This window comes from Chinchilla lanigera, unplaced genomic scaffold, assembly GCF_000276665.1.
Source record: "Chinchilla lanigera isolate Chin_1 unplaced genomic scaffold, ChiLan1.0 scaffold00188, whole genome shotgun sequence".
Taxonomy (NCBI): Eukaryota; Metazoa; Chordata; class Mammalia; order Rodentia; family Chinchillidae; genus Chinchilla; species Chinchilla lanigera.
Genome location: NW_004955589.1, coordinates 433,465 through 452,322, shown reverse-complemented (window position 1 = coordinate 452,322; position 18,858 = coordinate 433,465). Strand labels below are relative to the sequence as shown.

Below are 18,858 nucleotides of genomic sequence, written 5' to 3'. Positions count from 1 at the left end.
AGCATATGCCACCCTAGTTGGCAGTATCTGTAAATCTTTTTGTTTGTTTGTTTTTGTTTTTGTCTTTTTGAGACAGGATTTCACTATGCAGTTCAGGCTGGCCTTGAGCTCACTTTGTAGCCCAGGCTGGTCTTGAACTCGCAATGATCCTCCTGCTTCAGCCTCCCGAGTGCCAGGAACCCTGACTCTGTACTGACTCATCTGAGCATCCTGGAGTAGGGTAGGACAAAGCAGAGTCCTCCCTGCAGAGCCCGACATAGAATCATCCGCCTCCTCCTTCTAGAAGAACAGGCTCCAGGCTCAGTGTGCCCACTGCCCACCAGGGCCTTGATAGAGATGGCCTAAAGGAGGCTGCAGGGAGGCGCCAGAGGCTCTGCAGGAAGAGGCCGTCTGCATGGGTGGCTCACCGGCTAGCGGCTTTGAGTAACGTGACAAGTAGGATCTCACATTGAGCAGACCAAGTTCTGTGCCCAGAGAACAAATGAAAAGGAGTTTCTTCCTTATTAAAAGTATGATGTAACTGTATGAAAGAAAGCATTGCTAACATGACCCTTTTCACTTTTCTAGCCCCTTCTAGACTTTGCCCAAATTCATGCACTTAAAAAAAATTCAGCAGTTGCTGTCAGAGTGAACACACCGTTTTGCAGGTAAGTTGGCTTCTTGCTAGGAAACCAGATGAACAAGTATTCTATAGATGGGGGGGCTGGGGATTTAGCTCAGCGGCAAAAGCGCCTGCCTGGCAAGCGTAAGGTCGTGAGTTCGGTTCCCGGTACCGGAGAAAAACCAAAAAAAAAAAAAAAAAAGTATTCTATAGATGGGATCTTTCTCACCAGACTCTGTGGCCCTGTCATCTTTTTTTTTTTTAAATTTTAAAAATAAAAGGAGGACAGCATTAACAGGCAGACAACCTTTTACAAAATAGCAAAAGGACAGTACAGACAATACAGAGTTACAAACAAACTGGTAGGAAATTAACAATGCTTGTTGTATTACATATTGATATCTTCAAAGTGGTTTCTATGGCCCTGTCATCTTGATTTTTCTCTCCATTAAATTTGGCGTGAGCTGGGCATGGTGGTGCACGCCTGTAATCCCAGCACTCGGGAGGCTGAAGCAGGAGGATCATTGTGAGTTCGAGACCAGCCTGGGCTACAAAGTGAGCTCAAGGCCAGCCTGAACTGCATAGTGAGACCCTGTCTCAAAAAGAGAAAAAAAAAAAAAAAAAAATTTGGCGTGAGCTGACTTAAGCTCAATTTTTCCCCTTTCTTTTCTGTTCTCAGAGAGGTAAATGTGAATTTCCACCCTGCTTTATCTTTTATAGCTGGAATGTAATTGGAATGTGAGTGCAGGAAGAAAGCAGGTGGGATGCTAAAATGTATATTTACTGCTTACACTCAGCTATATCCCTGGCTTTAATAGAGTTTTTAATTGAGAACCTTGATACCATGTTTCACATATCCTTTAATCTTCACCATTTATCATTTATTTAACACTGCCTGCCTTTCCTATCCCATCTACACGTACTATCGATGTGAATGCACTCCCCTAATGTAGCCACTCTGGACTGACATGGTCTCCTGAGTACTCCGTGTCCTGGGAATTCCTTGGTGCCATCATTATTATGTCCGGAAGGGAGCAGAGTAGCTAAAGCCTTAGTCTGAGCCAGGTGTGGTGGCGCATACCTATAATCCTAGCACTCGGGAGGCTGAGGCAGGAGGGTCGTTGGGAGTTTGAGTCTAGCCTGGGCTATAAAGTGAGCTCAAGGCCAGCCTGAACTGCATAGCGAGACCCTGTCTCAAAAAGACAAAACACACATACACACAAAACAAAACAAAACAAAACAAAACAAAACAAAACCCTTAGTCTGGATCCAAGTCATGCCTCTCCCCCTTATTAGCTCTGCACTTTGGTCAGATCACTTGTAAACTGGGGACAATAGCAGTGGCTGCTTCACCGCTGTTAGAAGGAGCAAGTGAGTTAGTCCTCGCAAAGCAGTAGAGCAGACCCCGGGACATATTAAGATTGCAGTGAATATTAGCTGTTAGCCACATGTCTTCTAATCTTCAAAGACCAGACGACATCCTGCCTCTTATTTTCTTTGACTAATGTTACACAACCCATAATGATCGTTTTAATCTTTTGAAAATGTAACACAATTAGTAATTTTCTTAGCACTTTGATATAGCAGGAGAATGGATGGAAAGAAACAATATCTTCAAATCTTCACACACTAGGTATTGTGGGGCTTTAAGCGAGCTGCTTAAGACTTAGTTTTGTCATCTGTAAAATGGATATTTTGATACCTTTGAAGAGTTATTGTTAGGACTAGCGAGGTAGAACAGGGTTAAGAAGTATCTTGTACCAGCCCTAACTCATGGTAGACCCCCAGTAAATGTACAGGCTTTCAAAATACCTTAGAGCTTTTGTTTTCTCGATTGTAAAAACAAAATCATTATAGAAATTTAAATAATATAGCAATGAGGGGCTGGGGATATAGCTCATTGGCATAAGTGCCTGCATGGCAAGCGGAAGGTCATGAGTTTGATCCCCAGTACCACAAAAAAAAAAAGAAAAAAAAATATAGCAATGAGATAGAGAAAATTAAAATAATGGTAAACATCTTTCTAGAGACAACAGTTGTCCCAGGTAGCAGCAGCGCCTATCCTGGAAACTAACAGCTGATTGTATTTCTTTTAGCTTCTCTCCCTCCGCCCAGCTCCCATGAATTTCACAGGAATGCCCGTGTATTTTAGAAAGACCCAGGGGCTGGGGATATAGCTCAGCGCACAGCGCCTGCCTGGCAAGTGCAAGGTCCTGAGTTCAATTCCCAGTACCAAAAAAAAAAAAAGTTAAAAAGACCTGGGTGTGGTGGCCCATGCCTGCAACCCCAGCACTCAGGAGGTAGGGGCAGGAGGATCTCAGTGAGTTTGAGATCAGCCTGAACTATATAGTGAGACTGCCTAAAAAATAAATAAAAGGAATCACATTATATACTAATTTTGCAGCCTACCTTACTTTAAAAGGCATTTCTCCATCTTATTAGTGTTTTTCAAAGCTATGATTTTCCTGCTGTAAAGCATCCTATACACATCCATACTGAACTATTTAACCATGCCTTTATTATTGGGGTTTGAGCTTTTATTTAGGTTGTAGCTGGTCTGATTCATGCTGTATTAAATATCTTTGTATATGAATTTTGAAAATGCCTTTGATTAGTTTGTTAAGTTCCTAGGAATAAAAATACCCGTTCAAAGAAAGCACATTAAAGGATCCTGATACATATTGCCAACTGTCACCTTCCTGAAAGTTCCATAAAGTCCTTACTCCTGTCAACAGCTACCGGGCGTGGGGTGTGGCCTTCACATGTCACTTTGCTAACTCTGTTGTTATTTAACCTTTCATCTGCTTTATCTAGTACCTTTCAGCCTAGATGGCAGTAATCTTCTTGAGCAGGCACTGTGGTCATCTGCCTCTCTGTAACACCAGAACTTTGCCCGCTGTCACTCACATAGCGCCCCTTAATATTTGCCAAATGAAGGAATTTTTATCTGCAACTATCTCTTTGGGATTAAAACGTAGGGCAGGCATTCAAACAATCACATTCACATTGGTCAAATTGAGAGAGTTTATAGACTTGTCCTCGGTCTCACAGAGAGATAGGTGGGGAGAAAAGTATGAACTCACACAGATAGTTGGCAATGGTCCAGGAGAGGAAATGGAGCTGTTTTTTAAGGTCTACTCTGCAGCATGTTGGAAATGGACTTTCTGAGCTGCTGTTTTTTCCCCATTACTGGGCGTGGAGAGGGGCGGGATCTAGTTTTATAGCTTAGCCATTTAGCAGAGTGAGTGGAATTTTCCAGATGGCCCTCTTGTTGGCTGTTGGCGTGATTGCAGCTTTGCCCTCTGGGAGCCATTAGGCCGCAGCCCCAAAGCCTAGACGGCTGTTTCAGCAGGTCAGATTGTGGGAGCCTTGTGCTTTCGTTGACACCGAGCCATGTAAGATTTCAGACCACACATAACCACTTGTATTTTCCTTGTGCTACAGCTCCCGACAGACTCCATGCTTTGAACAAGGAGCTGAAGTGAGGAAAGTGCTGCCCTCCTCCCCCAACACACACACCCCTCCTAATACAGTGACTCAGATGATCCCTGGCCACAGGCACCTCTCTGGGTGCCAGGATCTGGGGTAATCTGCTTGGAATAACACAGTGTTTCAGAGTTCCCTTAAATCCACACCCCAACTGCGAGCATGAAGTGATACTTCCTTTACCCTACACCCCTAGGACCTCGTCAGGGATTGTTCGAGTGTGAAAGTTTGCACGGGTTGGGGGCATCTGAGCTCATAGTCATATCTCCCTCTGTGATGGCTGTATCTGCTCATTTGTGAATTAACCACTAATCCTCACCATGCCCAGTAAATACAGGTTTCCTGGGAAGCAGGAAACCAGAAACCAAAGTGGTAAATCTGGATGGGTAGACATTGTCACGGAATGGTTTGCCTTTTATGGAGGGCCAATCCACTTCTCTATTCTTGGCTATCAAAGAGGTTACCTTCTCCGGCCCCTCTTCTCAGTGGTTTAATTTCTTTAACCTACAAGGTGGAAGACTTCCCTTAGAATTTAGAATCACCATGGCAGATAGGATGAACCAGCACGTAACTCCTGGCTTGTCGAGGCTGGACGGCGTAAAGCTGTACTTCTGACTCCCTCGCAGTTACAGTTTTGATGCGATCTGTTAAGGCTTGACATCTGGATATGGGACCACATTGTGTTTTTATTTTGAGACAGTCTTGCTAAGATGCCCAGGCTGGCCTCAAACTTTCAACCTTCCTGCTTCAGCCTCTTGAGCCTGTGCCACCATGCCCAACCTCAAAGCAATGCTTTGTCTTACCCTGATGATTTGTTGACTGAGACAAAAGGAAATGGTTGGATTTTATCCTTGACTTTAGTATGGATTCCTTTTGTCTGGAGCTAGATTTGAACTATTTTGTTCTTTTTTATAGGCTTTTCCTCGAAATGATAGATGACTTTGTATGGTGTTTTTCTCAAAGTTGTATGAAAATTTTTTCCCCCTGAAGTTATATTGAAACGCCCAAGCATAAGAGTATCTCCATCTTTGTTGGTTTACCTAATTGGAACAATTTAAGGGATCAATTCATGGACTTCATAATCATCTCTCCATGAAAAGGGTACTGTTATTACTAAGCATAAATCACATAATGTAAATATGCTGAAGCTTGTAATAGCTACAGAAAAGGGCTGGGAGGAACACTTTGCTGTCTTTGAAGACATCAGTATTGGCAGCTTAGCCAAAAAGCCATACAGTGTCTGTAAGTCACGCCCAGCCTATCCTGCCATCTGGGAGCTGACTCAACCGTTGTTATTACTGGAGTACCATACAGATCTCTTCCTCCTTCGACTGGTTTTCATGTGGGCTTTCTGTGGGCCCCACTTTGCTATAAAAAATGGATTCAGACATCTCAGGCATCCAAGGTGTGGGCTGGAAAGGGGCTGGTTTAACTAGGCAAGCCTGGGTTCAGTAACTATAAAACTTTTTTTTGGTACCAGGAATCAAACTCATGACCTTGTGCTTGCCAGGCAGGCACATTGCCACTGAGCTCTATCCCCGTCCCCTAGTAATTATAAAATTAGAATATGTTCTGCCAGAGCCTTCTCAAATGCTTTGCGTTTTGGTCCTTCATATACAGCTACAAAGAAAGCAGTCAGAGAAGTGGAACTCTAAGCCTGAATGCAGGGTACTTTCCCTCTTGCAGGTTCTGTGAAAGTTGCTCTGCTGTGTGCCAGGTTCTCAAGGGGATGCAGATTCTTCATTAACCAAAATGAGGAAGAAGCAACACACATGCTGTCTCAAATTTGGAACTAAAAAAAAAAAAGACTTTATTGAGGGCAAGAGGATGCAAATATAAAAATCAAAAGCTTATCGAGCATCTAGTTAACTTTCCATTTTCTGTTTGTCCAGTGAGAGCCGGATGTTATTTGTTCATTTTCTAAGGGTCCCGATCTGCTCATGAAATCTTTATACAAGGGGAAACTGAGGGGCAGATTCCTTAAGGGGCCCTTTGGGAGAACTCTCATCAGGGCAGGAGTAAACGCTCATGTCCACCTACTTCTTTCCCTTCTGCTTCATGTGAACTACAAAATAATCATTGCACGCAATGGTGAGGCCCGCAACTAGTGAGAAGAAGCTCTGGAAGCCCACTTTGCCATCTCGACACTGGTCCAGGTCCTTCATAATTTTGTCCACAGCCAGAGGGTCTTTCTGATTCTGCGGGGGCAGGGAGAGAACAAGGACAAGAAATATTAGTCAATGGCTGCAATGACGAGTGTATCTGATTTGTGTTGACGACAACAGTGTGTACAATCTCCTAATGATCTGCACTAGTGTTTTAGGTCATAAGTGACCTCTGTAGATCACCTAAATGTTGTTTTTTTTTTTTGTCTTCACACATCTTGGTAACTTCATATTTAGCATCTGCCTAAGAACTACCTTATACTCACCATTTTGTAGTTCAGACTTATATGTATTCCTGATAACATGGTCAAATCCTTTCAAAGGAAACACCTTATGACAAGATCTCACGAGATTACTTAGGGAGTAAGTTTCAGTGCCACCTATCCTAATGATACCATGGGTGCTTTAAGTCTGAGAAGGACAGAAAGCTCGCTTTTTCTCCTTTCACAGCTGAGGCCAAGTTAACGTGATGTCCTGACACAGTGGCCATATGACCTTGCATAAGCAGCATAGCTTTGTGTGCCCTGGTGTATCAACAATAAATGAGGGCTGGGGATGTAGCTCAGCAACACAAGCACCTGTCTGGCATGCGCACGGTCCTGAGTTTGACTCCAGGTACCAAAAAATGAAACAAGATAAAACAAAAAGCAATAAATGGAGGAGTGTGGAGTGCAATGCCATTTCTAGGTTCCATTCCATTTTTTTTTTTTCCCCTTTGCAGTGATGGGGCTGGAACCTAGGGTCTTGTGCATGCTGGGCTAATGCTTTAGCACTAAGCTGCATCCTTAGCCTACTGTACATTGGGCGAATGTCAAAGGAAACATGTGATGGGACCATAACCCCCCAATGCCTACTATTAATGTGTGAAACGGTGTAAGATCCTCTTTGCTTTCATGGAGCTTGTACTGGTTACTTCTTTTTCAGTGATGCTGGTCAGAAGAATAAAAGTGTAATTACTCCTACAGGGTCTGTGCCATTATCAGAGAGGGGAATATGGCTTCTTAGAGGTTATTATCAGGCTCACAATCAAGTACTGATGAATTCTAATGATGTCAGTGTAGTGAGTGTGCTGGATGTTTATATACTGCACTCAAAAATCCCCTATGGTAAAGCAGCTGACCTTCCTACATGAGGACTGCAAACTCCTACCCTAAGCAATCAACTCAAACCTGCTCTACGTAGCTAATTCTGGCCTTACCCCCAGCTTCCTGGCTTTGGTCAGAATGGGTGAAATTTGGATGACATCAGGGGTCAACTTTAGAAGCAAAATGCTATTGATGCAGTTAGTGTTGGTGTCTAGAATTACCCTGAGCCTAGAATAAATGGCCCTACATACACCTTTTATGCTGCTGATGCCACAAAACCTTTAGGGAGGGAGGGTCTGTGTCTTATGTGACATTTATTCTGGCTCCTAACTTATGCAACAACATGATTAGTGTTTAGCAAAAACACCTCTGTCTGTGTGATACCATGGCTTGGAATGAGTACATCCTGCCTTTGCATTTTACACTCGCCTAGAAGATCACAGGAAATAAAAGCAGTCTCGCAGCTGATCTGTCCAGCCCTTTCATTTTACAAAGGAAGGAACTGAGGCCCAGAGAAGTGAAGCAACCTGCCGAGCCAGATCTTCTAATTCCTGATGTGGGGCTAGACTACAGGGTTCTACACAGGTAGAGTAACTGTATGTTCCGGCTTATTCCGGGATAGCATTGTGGTGACTGCAGCTCAGAGAGAAGTGTTAGGCCAGTGATGGTGAACCTTTTAGAGGTTTCAGTGATAGTAAACAACCCGCAGTGGCATGCTTGCCACAGGTTCACCACCACTGTTAGGTTAATTATTTGGTATTGATGACATATAAAAATAGTATTAATTGATGCAGGAATCAGGAACTTGATTATTGGACTATTCACCAGGCAGATAACAAGAGGCAAGACCTAGCTTTTTACCATCCCTCGCCGTCACCTTCAGGGGCTAATGCATTATTCAGCACCCAGAATGAGAGTGACTACAACTGTGGCAAGGAATGACCAGCCTTCACTTCCACATGCTATTGTGTCAAGCAGTGCTTTGCCTTGGTTGAACATTAAGTTCAACAACAACCTCTCAAGTGTCCGCAAAGCCAAAGGACAACTGTGCCTCGTAGTCTAACGTCCTGAGTGATGTGTCCGGGATTTTGGCAGAGTCCTCTTCATCTTCCAGGGTTGCTCAGCTAAGAGTAAGGTGTATACCTGACCGCGCACCTGTGTTCTGTAGCGATTTCAGGGGGGAAAGCAGTTATTTCTGCAGCAACACTTGGCTTTTTTTGTTTGTTTTTCTGGTACTGGGAATCAAACTCATGACCTTGCGCTTTCCAGGTAGGCGCTGTGCCGCTGAGCTAAATCCCTAGCCCCTAACACTTGGCTTTTATTAGCTGATGACTGATACCATTGCTGTATGAATTAGAGTTGGAAAAGAAAAAAACATGCTTTCATCTGAAAGGATTTAAGAAGGGAAATTTTGGGTGGAGGTATTCCTCAGCATATGGAAGGCCTGGGTTTGATCTCCAGATAAATAAAAAGGAGATACAAGTCGCTCAGAGCAGAATGTGACCAGGATGTGGCATCTTCTGCACCAAGTTTATGGTTATTTATTATCTTTTGAAAAGCCTCCTCCCCACCCCCCCGCTCACATTGTTGCAGTGGATGCGAGCGACTCCAGAGGAACGTTCCAGAACAATTCCCTGCGACTTTGTGTAGCAGCCATGTCCTGTCTTATTTAATCTGCAGACTGTAAGCTCTTTGAGGGCAGAGGCCGTATCTTCTTCATTTTGTGTCCCTATACGATGTTATTCATACTAGGTGCTCAATATTGTTTAATAAATAAATGAAAATCCTTTTCTGTAGTGCCCTCCACAGAGAGGAGAGGGAAAAGCAAGGGAAAGGAAGCACTGACTTATACGCCTGGGGTTTTTTCGAAGCCTTTCAACACCTACTTCCAAAAATCCAGGGAACTCCTTCTCCATGAGTACTCTCAGGTCCTCCTTTGTTAGGTAGCATTTGTCCCCAGCAAATTTGTGAAACGTAAACATCATGGTTTCCATGGCATGTTCCATTTGGGAGGGCATTTTGGTGAGATCTGTTGAAACCTGTTAAAAGATATAAAGAAAAAGGGTTAACTGTTATTTTCTTTTTGAGACAGGGTTTTGCTATGCAGTTCAGGCTGGCCTTGAACTTGAGGTGATCCTCCTGCCTCAGCCTCCTGAGTGCTGGTATTATAGGGGTGCACCACCACGCCCAGCCTATGCTTACCTTTTAAGTCACATGTACTATTAATATTTTGAGGATAACTGGGAGGAGGGTGACTAGGCTTTTCTAGCTATAAAATTCAAGGAATCCAAAGATCACTTCAACTCCATTTTTGGATATCTCAGTGGTGGAAATAGGCACTCAGGTATCAGTGCTTTGAAGGAGAGATTGATCTGGTTGCCAGCTAATTCTGCACAAATCACCTCATGAAGAATACAAACTGTACTCACTTGAAAAAGCAAGACCAGTGTACCCCTTTTTAACTGACAAAGCCCTTATTGACAGAACAGATATTTCTTCATTTTCCTTGGCAATAGCAAAAGGGACTCGGAACTGGCTGAAACCCCACATAGACAAGCCTGATGAATATGAAAACTTCAACCTTCCAAGCTTAACTCAGTAAACTACTTCCATCGGATTCTGGGATTTGGAAATCTGCTTGCTGCTGGATATTTATACTTTGTCTGCTGGGTATTTATACTTTACTAAAGTTCTAAACTTGCTAATTTTGCAATAAAGATATTTGCATCCCTGGTGGTAAAATGCAGCAGTTCTACCACAGTACAAGTTTCCCAAAGTTCATTACTACCTTCACTGGGGAAGGAGTAAGGAATAGTGTGTCCTCACTCCTTTGGGGGCCTCACGCACTTTGGCAGCATGGAATAGCAGAACCATTCTCACAGTCTACGGTGTGGTGGGAAGGCAGGAGCTCTTCATCAAGAAGAGTTCAGGACAGCAAAGGGACATGTCAGGTCACTGCATTCAGGTATGAGGGACTTGGGGCACATGTTTCACCATGACCCAGTGCCTGATACTTAACAGGCGTTTAATGGATTCTAGCTTAACAGAAGGCACACTCTGTCCAGAACAGAACAGCTTTGTTTAACATCATATAAAATCGATACTGGACAGGAAACAGGTGAATTTCTTTGGGGATTATAATACATTACGTAAAACAAATTACAGTAGGCTGTGAGCACAGGTAGGAGAGGCTGGGAGCTTTCCCTGCTGAAGAGCACCAATAGGAACCAGGGCTCTGCCTCAGGCAGGAGATGCCTGTTCAGCCCAGACCCCTACATGCTATCTTTTACCGAGAGAAAAGTAGCAGAAAGTAGTAACTGCACACATCAAGGTCCATTGTGCAATGAATTCCAGGGGGACCACACCCTTTTCCTTCTCCTCCTACAGTCTGGACTGGCTCACCCCCAACGCCCGCATGGGTTTCCCATGGCAGTGGGCTTAGGAGCGTCTGCCTTACTTACCTGGGTTGGTCTGGAAGTGTAGCAATTTAAGAAAAATGAATGGAGTGAGTCAATTATACGAGAACATGGGCTCTTGCCTTGGTACTTAAATAACTCAGGAAACAAGTCAGACACCACTGAGGTTTAAAAATACCTGTGCCCAGCCAGGCGTGGTGGTGCACGCCTCTAATCCCAGCACTCAGCAGGCTGAGGCAGGAGGATAGCTCTGAGTTAGAGGCCCGTCTGGGCTACAAAGTGAGTTTAAGGCCAACTTGAACTGATACTGAAACCCTGTCTCAAAGGACAGAAAAAAGAAAAAAAGAAACCAAAACCAAACAAACCTGTGCCCAAGGTCACAGCAACAGAGCCCTTACTGACCAATTCCCTGAAGATCACCCGTATTAGAAATGAGTAGGACACCTAGTTCATTTTCTTCCCAAGACAGCAGGAGAGTGCACTACAAAGCCAGAGAAGAGAATGCAGCAGGATAAGCATGCCTAAAATAGGAAAACAGGCAGATTTTTCCCAAGAAATATAAGCTGTAAGCTGAGGAAATCTTGTCCATACCTGAATATATTTTTTAAGAGAATGAGGTCAGTTTACTGTACAAGCACAGCTCAGGTCTGAGGTCACTCTGATCATCCCTTCTTTCATCACCTCTTCCTTGGCCTCACTGGCGCTGAAGGGATGGAGCTTTCCTATCTATAGCTGCTTCCCTATCTAGACCCACACCCAGCTGCGGGTGAGGTGGGGAACAGAGCAGCCAGCTGCCTGGCTTCGCATCCACTAGACCCGCTGTGCTAAGAATGCAGGGGAAGCTGAGGCAAGAGGACAAGTTTGAGTCCAGCCCGGGCCACTTAGAGACTTAGCAAGAGCGCATCTCAAAATATAAAATGTCTGGGGATTTAGCTCAGAGGGAAGACTCTGGGTTTAACTCCCAGTGCCACAAAAAAAAAAAAAGAAAAAAAAACCCCACAAAAAATGCAGGGCAGAGGCTAGCCAGAAGTGAAACCAGCACTGAAAATCAGAGACGCCTTCCATCGCAGGAGGACCCTATGCCCCAGGTGGCACTGGCCAAAGTGACAGCTCAGGAACTGTGTTTGGAAGGAGCTGTATGTGGGTTTTAAAGGTGAAGGAAAGAAAAGGGGGAATGCTTGTTTAATTTAACACTGTGCTCTTGGCTGGATGAATCTCACAGCCCTTTGGCCTGTGTAGCAGGGCCCAAGAGTCAGCCTGGAGCTCTCTCCCTCCTTGGGCAGGGCTTACAGGGCAGGGTGACTGTAATGGAGACCATTGGTTATTAAAGCCCAAGATCCTCAGGGACGTGAACCTGGCATTTCCATCCCGCGCTCCGCGGCAGCAGGGGCGGGCTTGCTTGCTGGTCAGATGCACTGAGGCAGAGGGCCTTGGGGCTGGGCTGAGAAGCAGCATCTTTTTAGCGTCCCCAACAACCTATTCCTGCACTCAACACACTTAATTGCATTCAACTGTGTACTACTTAAGCTCTTCTTAGTTAAGAACTGTAAATTATTTACCTTTTATCCACAGACCACTAAATAACTGTTTGTCATATAAGTGAATGAATGAATCAAACAATCCCCTTGTCCGGACCTGAGATGACCGTGTGATGACCTAGAAGAGGCTGGAAACCTTGTAGCTGAGCTCAGCAGCAGGACGTGAGAACTGGGAAGGGCCAAGAAAGGGGCCTCAACAGGGTCTGCCTCTGAATGGAACAGTGGAGAACAGAGGAGAGCACATTCCAGATGCAAACAAAAATATGTGTGTTGTTAAACAGGTCTGGTCAGACTCTCACAGGACTTCTGACTCTGGCAGTTTTCTTGTGTTTTCATTCATCCCACCTTCTTTGTGTTTTTCTAGCTCTGCCAGCTCACTGCTGAGCTCCACAGGAGGCACCAACCTCACTGCTCACTTTTTTTTTAAAAATTTCTTGAGACAAGATCTCACTGTGTAATCCAGGCTGGCCTCGAACTCATGGCAATCTTCCTGCCTCAGCCTCCGGTGTGTACCACTACTCCCAGCTCCACTCACCTTTTATTGAATCATTATTTTTTTTTTTTGAGACAGGCTCTCGTTATGCAGTGCAGGCTTGCCTTGAACTTGCTTATGTAGCCCAGCCTGGCCTTAAGCTGACAGCGAGCCCCCTGCCTTGGCCTTCCAAGTGCTGGGATCACAGGCATGCACCACCATGCCTGGCAAATCATTTTATTCTGATGCGCTCTATTTGTTTGCCTAGGCTGTAAGTAGTAAGAGTGAAGGCTCAGAAATCTGACCTCTTGCTATAGTTTTCTCTATAGAAAACAATCCTGGACTCAACACATTTAGTTAATGTGACATGAACCCAATTTTCTATGTTTGGTTCTCCTACACTAAGCAACTATTTTGCATGTTCCAGTGATGGTGTCAGAGATTTACTCTCTCTCCGTGGTGCTTGCCACCAGCGAATGGAATATTTATTATGTAAAAGCCTGCCCTCAATTCTAGTTATTGGGCTGGGGATTTAGCTCAGCGGCACAGCACCTGCCTGGCAAGTGCAAGGTCATCAATGTGATTCCTGGTACTGGAAGAAAAACAACAAACAAACAAACAAACAAAAAATTTTAGTTATTGGCGTTTCTGGTTCTTTGCCCAGTAGATTGCAGGATCCTCAGGCAACGTCTCAGCAATCAGTGCCCAGCTTCCTGCAGCCTGCTCTTTGTACCAGTAAAAATGAAATGGACAATAACACTGTGACTACAGCCCTCCCAGGAGGAGGAGGGAAGGCGTCTCTCTTAGGAAAGTGTCTGCTTCTGAACCATCCCAAATGTTTGCTCTGGACCTGGGCCCAGACTAAGGCCATAATTTTCAAGAGGACTCTTCGAAGGGGCAAGAGGTCTGACTTACTTTGCTCATCTCTATCGCATTCATACACTAGTTTTCGTAGAGCCACCCAGAAACTGACTGGCAGCTTGTCAGTAAAAACAAACATCTGTTATTTAAAATACATTTGAAATTTTCTTCCTCTTATTTTGGGGATTTGGAGAATGAAAAAAAAAAAATACTTTTGTTGAAATTAAACCCAGAAGGCATTTTTGAAGTTGATCCCAAAAGGGAATTAAAAAAATGAGTGGAGACAATAGATCTCCATCCAGGATGTCTCCCTCATGAAATAAAACTTGCCTACTAAAGAACTGGTCAGCAAAGGGAAGTTCCAGATGCAGTTCAACAGGAAGAACTCAGAAACATCAAGCTCAACCAAGTACATCCATAATTCCTTGGAGAACTGTCAGGCATCTAAATCAGCCAACAACAACTATTATGACAAATGCTGTTAAATCCTTTGGTGAGGTAAATGGGAGTCGTTTAGTGGAAGGATGGAGTACTGAAAATTGTTTTTATTTTTTATTTTATTTTGTTTTTGGTACCGGGAATTGAACTCAAGACCTTGCACTTGCCAGGCAGGCACTTATGCCACTGAGCTATACCCCCGGCCCTTGAAAATTGTTAAAAATAAGTAAACTCTTTTTGCTTTGCTGTGAGGTTCCGAAATCGCTGAGTCCTGGGAAAATAAGAAGCTCAGGAAAGATCCTAAAATTTTAGACCAGCTTTTCTAGTGCTAATTTATACAGCATAATCCTGAAAGAATTCCATTGTTTCCCTTAGCATTATGCTTTAGAAGACAGGATTGTGTTCAAGGGCGTACCCAGTGGGTAGTGCTCAAAAAGTCACATTTTTAAAGCTGTCAGTGGAAAGAAGAGGCACCTAGCCTCAGCCCCTCGCAGCCCCAGGCCCAACCACACTGGGTGGCTGCTGGGGCTGGGCCAGAGGCCAAAACTGGGAGGACAAGGGCCCATTTGATGAATTCAGGAAAAGCCAGCAGTTGAGTCTACACAACAGCTCTATGCCCAACAGACCCAGAAAACTTAACCTCACTGAAGAACTTCAATGAGAAACTCCAAAGGCTGAGTCAAGGGCCACTGTGAAGAAACCACCGTGGGCTGTCTAGGAACATAACACCATTTAGAAGAGACGACTAAACAGTAAGCAGATAGGAATCTGCGGGGGGAGGATGGATGAGTAAATTTCAAATGAGTTATAAGAACTTATTCCTGCCCCAACTCCTGGTTATCCTTTACAATTTGCGGAAACACACTGGAGACAAAGATCATCCACAGGATGCTTCCATGGACCTGGTCTCACCTGAAGTGTAGGACATGAAAATCCACTCCTGGAGGCTGAAACTCAAGGGTGAGGGTTGGCGGGGGAGCTCCGCATCAACTGCAGATGTCTTAATGGGAAAAGCTACTTCCCAAGTAAAGCTGAGGCTGGCTGCCAAGCCGCACATCGAGGGCTGATAGCCTGGCGGATAACCTAGCAGCGGTCTTGCCATGGCCCTGCCAATCTAAGTACTACTCTCACCACCGCTCAGTCAAGAAACGGCTCCGTCAAATTGGCACCCAGTCCTGGTATGAGTCACTTCCGCTTGGAAAATGCCCTCTAAGATGGCACAGTTCCTTTTTTCCTTCAGGGACTATACTGTCCAGAGTATCTGCAAGCAGCAGGGCCACACCCACACGGTCGCACAGCTGAGTCACGGGCCTCAGGTCACCAGGAGAATCCTGGGGCCCTCCGTGCTAACCACACCCCGCAGCTCCCCCTGGGAGGGAGAGGGGAAGGGACCGACCGGAGCGGGTGTAATGCGTTCCAGAACCTGGCTCAGGGCTCTCCTTGCTTTGCTGGCCTGTAGCTGCACTGTTTTTCTCACCACCCTACCCAGCACGGCTGAGTTCTTGGTTTACTTGGGCAGAGCCCGTTCTCCAGAGGCAGGGCTGGAGGGAACGCCTTTCCTTTGGCCAAGGTCAAGTGTGCACCAGGTACCAATGGCCTGTCTGTCGGCCCCACTGCAAGGGGCCAAAGCAAGCTGGGACGGTAAGATTCATCATCAGTCTGCTCTTCCTCGTCTCTCTCTGGTTCCACTTAAGACAGCAAGAAGAGAGCTTTCAGTAGAAAAACCACAGCACAAGGTTCTCCCTCGCCCTGCCCCAGCAATGCCTTACAAAGAAAACAAATATACCGCCCCCACTCGGCGGGAAGACCCTTCCCTTCTACCCGACCGACAAACAACAGGACGCCCAGCTTGCGGCATGTGTTCCGTCGGGCGCAGGACTGAACAGTATCCTGTAGGAAGGGAATCCTCCAGCTGCCAAGCCGTCCAGCCCTCCACAGCCCTCCCGGAGCTTGCGAGGCCCGGGGCTGGGGTGGCTACAAACATCTGGACCCAGATCAGCCTGCAATCGATCCAAACCCATAAGGAATCACGCCAGCCAGGGCAGGGGCGAGAAGGGGGTGCAGGCGGGGAGCAGGGAAAGTAAGAGTAAAGAACTGCAAATGGAAAAGAAGATCAGCGGTCCAGAGGCACCAACGCCAAGCCTAGTGTTGACGGGCAGCGCCCCCTCTGCCATCCCCGCGGGGCTGGGTGGGCGCGGGGCCGGACAGGGTGTGGCCCGCAGCGCCGCGACGCGGATTCCCCTCAGGCCGCTCTCACTCCGGGTCCGCGACGCCGGGGTCGCCTCTTCGAGTCTGCCGGGCGCAGCCAGCGGCCAGTACCCCGGGGTTCAGGTGCGGGTCGGGGGACTCGCGGAGCGCACTCACCTGGGCGCGGAGGCGCTGCAGACGCGAGCGAGCGGGGCGAGCGGGGCGCACGGGCGGGGAGGAGCGCACCGCGGGCTGCACGCCTTTGTACGCGGGGCGGCCCGCGCGAGGCGGGAGGAGCCTGGGTTGGCGGCGGGGCCGCCCAGTCCTGCCCCCTGCATACGCCCTCCCACTTCGCAGACCCGCCTCCCTGCGGCCTCCCCCGCGCAGGGACAGCCCTGCTGAACTTCTCCCCCAGGAGCAAGGCTCCCCTCGCTGCTATCTCGGGACATCCCCACCCTGGGCCGTGCCCTTCCTCTCGGGTTCGGTTTCAGAAAGTGGGTGAGTGTGGAACTCCAAGAATGCAGCCATCCCGCGGGTGGGGCTGGCTGGCCCAGAGCCAGAGGCCCGCGGCTCTCAGGGAACCCACGGGTTTAGGAGTTATTTTCTAGATGTCAGGGAGGAGGAACGCGTGGAGCCCGCCACTCTCGAGGGAACCCAGGCTTGTTCTCTGATCAGGGCATCTCGCCGAGAAGCCGGATCCTGCGCGTTCTGCCGGCAGGGAAAAGGGAGAAGGGGAGGGAGATGTTTGGGTTCTGAGCTCTGGGGACGTTGCAAACGCTGTATAGCAGGAGAGATTTACCCCTCCTGTGTGTGGCTTTTCCTAGACAGTGATTCAGTTTCATTTGTGCTTAAAAATGTTAATACCGAAAGTTTTCAAGGCTCTTTTTGCTCTGTAATGGGTGTAGTTGGTCCTGACAGCCCTTTGGAGGAAACTTCTGGAACAGATTTAGAGAAAACCTAAGTGTTTCCGAGCGAACGATTTTAAACGCCGCCTTCCCCCCCTTAAATTGTGGTTTAAGGTTATGGGCAAATTACTAGCAGCTGTTGGTGGAAAAGAGCCAGTCCCAAGACCCGGGATTTTCTTGCGTTCTCAGGGGAGGGCCTGGGAGGGCTGGTGAGTGATCCCAAAGGAATGAGCAGGGTCGGGGAATCCTCCCGGTGCCACCACGTGACTAATCTTGGCTGTTGCCAGGAAACCCCAATTTGATTCAGCTCTCACTTCCGCTAGGTCCTTGCAGACTTGGTGCTGACTACTCAGGATGGCGGTTCTTCCAGATCTCGTATACCGCGCTCAGGCTTGGTCTCCAGGCAGGAATTGCTGGGTATCTTTGTTCTGGGAAGATGCCAGTGGATTTAGAATGAGAATGTGATAGGGTAGTTCCTTTAAAAATGGCTCACCAGTCAAAAGCATTCCAGGCTCTTCTTGCCTCGAACAAAGAATTGGATGAGACAAGCCAGTAACAGTGACAAAAGGTTTATTTGAAAAGTATGGGGTAAATGGGTATGGAAGAAACCAGCTCTGTAGAGCTAACTTAGGCCAAACAAAATAGAAAGAGGATGCGAGGTCGTGAGTTTGATTCCTGGTACCAAAAAAAAAAAAAAAAAAAAAAAAAAAAAAGATAAAGGCAAAAATTAAAGCACGCATTGTGTGTGAGAAACGCAGCGCAGGCTACTGTGCAGACTCACACAAGATAGCCACTTTCAGCGATGGCCCCTCCTTTTTACACTGTGCACATCTCCCAGGAGCTTGCATCTTCTACATCTTCTCCCTATTGCCCTGGGAGCTTGTGATTGACAAGTCCTGCTCTTTTCCCTCAGCCAGCTTTGCCACGCCCTATCGCCTATATCATTTCCCCCAGGGAGACATAAATTTTTATGGGGTGCTGAAGGAGTGGTGGTCTGTCTTCTATAGCTTCTTCAAGCTGGAAGGGGCTGTAGACTTCTAGTGATAATGTACTCTCCAACTACCTTGTGGCTTGTAGCCTGGGTTGAGGGGAAAAAAAAACTTTCAGAAAACAATGAAAAAAGAGTTCGTGACTTTCTAGCTGCCTGTTTGACAGTAGAAAGAAACTTTACTATTAGTCCAGATGTGAGGAGCGGGTCAGACTTCCATGCTTCTGGTAGAGAAGAATGTATGTTAGAGAGCTATGTCAGATAAATTGTCAAGAATCTGAGAGCCATGGCCTTAGCAACATCTTGCTTACTTATCTGTAGTAGCACTAGAGCTTTGCTTTTTGAAGAGAAATTTCAAGTCTTCCAGAAGTTCACAGGATTAGCTTTCTTCTTTTGGGTGCTTCTTGGACAAAAACTTTTATTTGTGAACCATACCACATGAGGATCTTGGAGAGCATACCGCTGATGTCCTGCCCACTTGCATAGATCTGGACAGTTAATTGTTCACAAGACTGGCCAACCTTTGGGCCTGTAGGCATCAAAGAAGCAGTGTTAATAGTACTCAAATTTGAATAAAAATCTCAGGAGTGTCTAAGAGGAGAGCCTGATAATTGGTAAGCCTTTTTCCTGTTAACCACAAGTAATGGGGCTGGGGATTTAGCTCAGCGGCACAGCGCCTGCCTGGCAAGCGTGAGGTAGTGAGTGCGATTGCCAGT

At 46.3% G+C, this 18,858-nt stretch overlaps 1 protein-coding gene across 1 annotated transcript; it reads right to left on the bottom strand.

Moving 5' to 3' along the window:
* Nucleotides 1-5,961: 5,961 nt before the first annotated feature.
* Nucleotides 5,962-16,525, bottom strand: S100a10 (S100 calcium binding protein A10). Its single transcript, XM_005414536.2, has 3 exons — nucleotides 16,427-16,525; nucleotides 9,224-9,376; nucleotides 5,962-6,285 (listed from the first exon to the last, which is right to left on the bottom strand). The coding sequence occupies exons 2-3, from the start codon at nucleotides 9,353-9,355 to the stop codon at nucleotides 6,124-6,126; spliced, it is 294 nt and encodes a 97-aa protein (XP_005414593.1). The 5' UTR covers nucleotides 9,356-9,376; nucleotides 16,427-16,525; the 3' UTR covers nucleotides 5,962-6,123.
* Nucleotides 16,526-18,858: the final 2,333 nt, after the last annotated feature.

What these genes read in the sequence shown, in the direction of transcription:
- S100a10 (XM_005414536.2), bottom strand. Translation starts at nt 9,355, where the DNA reads ATGCCCTCCCAAATGGAACATGCCATGGAAACCATGATGTTTACGTTT. An exon ending in AGTTCCCTGGATTTTTGGAA is followed by an intron (nt 6,286 to 9,223) that starts GTAGGTGTTGAA and finishes CTGCCCCCGCAG; the next exon opens with AATCAGAAAGACCCTCTGGC.